We start from the raw sequence: 4,112 nt of genomic DNA, 5'->3' as shown, positions 1-4,112 counted from the left end.
CCTCTTTGTTCCCTCCCTCCCTCCCTCTTTGTTCCCTCCCTCCCTCCCTCTTCCCTCCTGCACAGCCTGACCATGTGTTGCCTTTGTCTCTTCCGCTCCCTTTTAAAAGTGCTGTTGTTTTGACTGTTTTTTCTCCACAGTTCCAAAACCATGCAACACCATATGAAACAGTAATTGCTTCCCCTGGAATTGGAGGAAATCACCTCCAACATCTAAAATACCTGAAAACAAGGAGCAGCCTTTTCCAGCCAGAATTTTTCCCATCCTCCACCTTGAATTACCCAGAATCACTTTTACAAGTTGAGAAAATCATGAGTGTGGATACTGTAAATACACAAGGTCTTTTCCCTGGGGTAGGGGAGTCCCAGAACTGCAGGGCATAGATTCAGAGTGAGAGGCAAAGATAGAAAAGGGACATTTTCACACAGAGGGTGGTGCATGTATGGAATGAGTTGCTAGAGGAAATGATGGAGGCTGATACACTTACAACATTTAAAAGGCATATGGATGAGCATATGAATAGGAAGGGTTTGGCAGGATATGGGCCAAATGCTGGCTAATGGGACTAGATTAGTTTAGGATATCTGGTCAGCGTGGACGAGTTGGACAGAAGAGTCTGTTTCCGTGCTGTACATCTGTGAGTCTATGACTGTGTATATGCAGTTTTGGAGTTTTATCCCTACACTTGCTGCACCAGTGGGGCTAATGTGCTGTTCTGATCATTGGTGTCACTGCTGTGACTGCTGTCTACAGCTGCCATGTTATTGTTGATTTGCTGATCGGTTTTTCTTTCTTTTCAATTTCAGACGCTCACACAATAATCTCCGCATCACTCGGATACTGAAGTGCCTTGGAGAGATGGGCTTTGAACATTATCAGCCACCATTGGTAAAGTTTTTCCTAACAGAAACATTGGTGCATAACCAGCTGCCCAACGTTAAAGACAGTGTCTTGGATTACTTTCTTTATACCATTCGAAGTAAAATTGAGAGAAGGAAGCTGATACTGTATGCCCAGAAGCATTATCGGCCAGCTGCAGACTTCATCTGGGGGCCTCCCAAAGAAATGGAACACCGGTTTAAGCATATTCGTGAGGAACTCTGGAAGGAAGAGGAGGAACCAATGAGTGAGGAAATGTCAGATGAAGACACATTGGCAAAAGCTGGAGAAAGCAGTTCCTTGCCATCAGATTCAGATGAGGGCCACAGGTCAAAGCAGAGACGTGTAATGAAAGGAACGCCTTCAGATTCTAGGGAGAAGAGCTCAACGTGTCAGAAGGACACAGACGAGACATCGGAGTATCAAGTAGAGACTGAAAAACCTGATGAGACTATAGATCAGGAGAGGTGTAATGCTGAAGAGAAGAGCGATGGTGATGGGATATCTCCAGCCTCCGAAAATAAGTGCAATGAAAATGGTGAAAAGCAAATTGAATGTGAAGAGGTGACTGTTGTGGAAAGTATTAAAGCAGATGCTGAAGACTTGGTGCAAGATGTTGACGTACCTGAGAACGGCCAAACCAAGCATGAGCGAATGGAGGCTGATGTGGGAACACAAGAAATGGAAGGTGAAGCTACGTGCCAAATGGGAAAGGAATTGTTAGTGCATTCAGGCAAAGCAGGACTGTTTATTAATGAAACAGAAATGCCAGTTATGGAAGGCAAAGTTGTGAAGAAAAAAACAGAAGAGGGGCTTGATGAGAGAGCTGAGCCGGAGCGTGTGATCACTGAAGCAGGTAGTCTTGCAACTGAAGAAAGTAAAACTAGCAATATATCAAAGGAAGAGGTGGATGAGGTGGCTAAGCCAGAAGTGATTACCAAAGAAACTGATAAATCTCTGAAAGAAGAAACAGCAATCAGCAATACAGAACAGAAGAATATGTCAACTGAATTAGAAGGTCAAAGCAAATCTGAAAGAAATATTCCACATCCTGCAAATGATGAAAGTGAATGCACAGAAGAAATGGAAACACAAGAAGTGGGACTGCTGGAAGCTGGAAAAGATCCTGTAGGTCTAAGTATGGAAATGGAGATGGAAGCTAGTAAATGTGCAGGAGAAGAAGATGTAGAAATGGAAGATGACCAGCAAACAACTTCATCTTAGTAAAGCAGCAACTTTATTGCTTTACAAGACAAGACTAGAGAACCATTTTAGGATACGACTTTGAAGAAGAACCCCAAGCTTCCCATCAAATGCAGGATTTCAAACAAATAGGTTCTGCTACTCAGTAGCTTTAAGGATTGGGAGACAGAAATACCTCGTGTGGCTACCATAGACCTCTCTGTGCCGGATACTAAATTGTATTTAGAGGCTGGTGTGTGCATGTGAATATTTAATACTTACATTTTTAAATAAAGTGCTGATAGCAGGTAAAGTTAACTAATGTTTTGTGGTTCATTCTAGCTCTGTCCTTCCAATTTGTTTATGTAGTACCTGTAAAGGGAGTGGTATGTAAGATGTGGGTGTGTCTCTGACAATTCTGGGGGTGGAGTGAGAAAGGGAACATTAGGTAATCTCTGTTAGTTTGTTCATTTGGTTTTTAAATAGTGCCTTTAGTAGAGTTTTACAGGGATTGGAATTTCACAGTGACACATCAAGGGGTACTGGATTGGATGACCAGAAACTTGGCCAGTGGTAGGTTTAAGGGAATGTCTTGGAGGAGAGAGTGCACAAGCTTCACAGAGGAATTGTGGAGCTTGGGATAGAAGCAAATGATCGTAATCTGAAGAAACCATCCTCTTAAGAGAACAAGGTGGGAGGCCACACCACTCCTGTAATTAGGTAAAAACAATGACTGCAGATGCTGGAAACCAGATTCTAGATTAGAGTGGTGCTGGAAAAGCACAGCAGGTCAGGCAGCATCCGAGGAGCAGGAAAATCGACGTTTCGGACAAAAGCCCTTCATCAGGAATAGAGGCAGAGTGCCTGCAGGGTGGGAACTCCTGTAATTATGCTGTCCACCAGACCTCTGTAATCAGGAGCAGGAGACCTGTCTAATATACTTAAATGTATGTTGGAATGAGTACCAACAGCTGCTCTGAAGTGCCAACAAATCTTCCATCTAATGAGAATAAATGAAGCTTGTACAATGCTACTCCCAGGGCCCTAATCTCTGTTCTGCTTGCTGGGCATCTCGTGTGTTGTAGACCTATTTTGTAGAAAATCCCATCTAACTCTGAGAACCTATGAAATAGGAATAGGACAAGGTCATTCGGCCATTTTTGAGTCTGCTCTCCAATCAGTAGAATCCTGGCTGATTAAGTTACTCCGCATCAGCAAAGGTGAGAATCACACTTGGCAGAAATAGGTAAACAAGACAAACATTGCTGGAAAACTAGCATTTACTAAATGGCACTTAGATGTGAAACAGCTCTGTAGAATAACATCTGAATCTTCATTGTGTGCATCCAAAGCTCAATCTGGCTTAATTATGTCTGCCAATTCTGATTCTAAATCAAATGTAGGAAAGGTACTATTTAAGGAACAGGACTGTGAACTACAGAAACTCCTTCCAACCTATTTTAGTCTGGCCTTGTATTCAAGTGAATTTCTAGATATTTAAAGTTTTCTGTCAGACATACATTTTTAGAGTTTATTCACACATCCTGCTTTTTGAGGCTGCAATCAGGTGTTGTAGTTGGGAATGTTACCAAGGTGTTTAACTGCTCGGATTTCCAGTGGCTGCAATGGGGATTACACGTTGGGATGTTGACCTTTTCCAACTCACATTACCCCTCCACAGCCCCAATGTTCCCATGCTGCTTGTCTGATATTCATTGTGCTGTCATTTGCAATTTCTTCTGGTGAAACATTAGGGAAACTGCCACCCCAGAACTCACGTTTTGCACAAATTCCATGTTCCATCGACCTATCACTAGCTCAGGATGAACCTAATTTAAGAAACAGGATCAGAAGAAGACCATTCAACCTCTTGAACCTGTTCTGCATTTTGGTATGACCAAGGCTGATTTTCAACCCAAGCTCCAGTCTCCATCTAACTCCCCAAAGTCTTTGACTCCCAGAGAGATTAAAACTCCAAAATCAATCAATCAATTCCCCTTTTGAATATCTCCAACAATGGAGGACACAACCATCTGAGGTAAAGAATTACA

The 4,112-nt window shown here is 42.6% G+C and overlaps 1 protein-coding gene across 5 annotated transcripts in view; it reads left to right on the top strand.

Moving 5' to 3' along the window:
• Positions 1-2,379, top strand: part of LOC122560315 (opioid growth factor receptor-like protein 1) — a 29,147-nt gene extending 26,768 nt beyond the window's left edge. For all 5 annotated transcript variants that reach the window (XM_043710901.1, XM_043710905.1, XM_043710903.1 and 2 more), the window contains one exon: positions 807-2,379. In XM_043710901.1, the coding sequence (XP_043566836.1) occupies positions 807-2,103 (1,297 nt within the window). In that variant the 3' untranslated portion in view covers positions 2,104-2,379. The remainder of the gene's footprint in view (positions 1-806) is intronic.
• Positions 2,380-4,112: the final 1,733 nt, after the last annotated feature.

Source organism: Chiloscyllium plagiosum, chromosome 20 (genome assembly GCF_004010195.1).
Source record: "Chiloscyllium plagiosum isolate BGI_BamShark_2017 chromosome 20, ASM401019v2, whole genome shotgun sequence".
In the NCBI taxonomy this organism is placed as follows: Eukaryota; Metazoa; Chordata; class Chondrichthyes; order Orectolobiformes; family Hemiscylliidae; genus Chiloscyllium; species Chiloscyllium plagiosum.
This window is presented reverse-complemented; position numbering and strand designations above follow the sequence as displayed.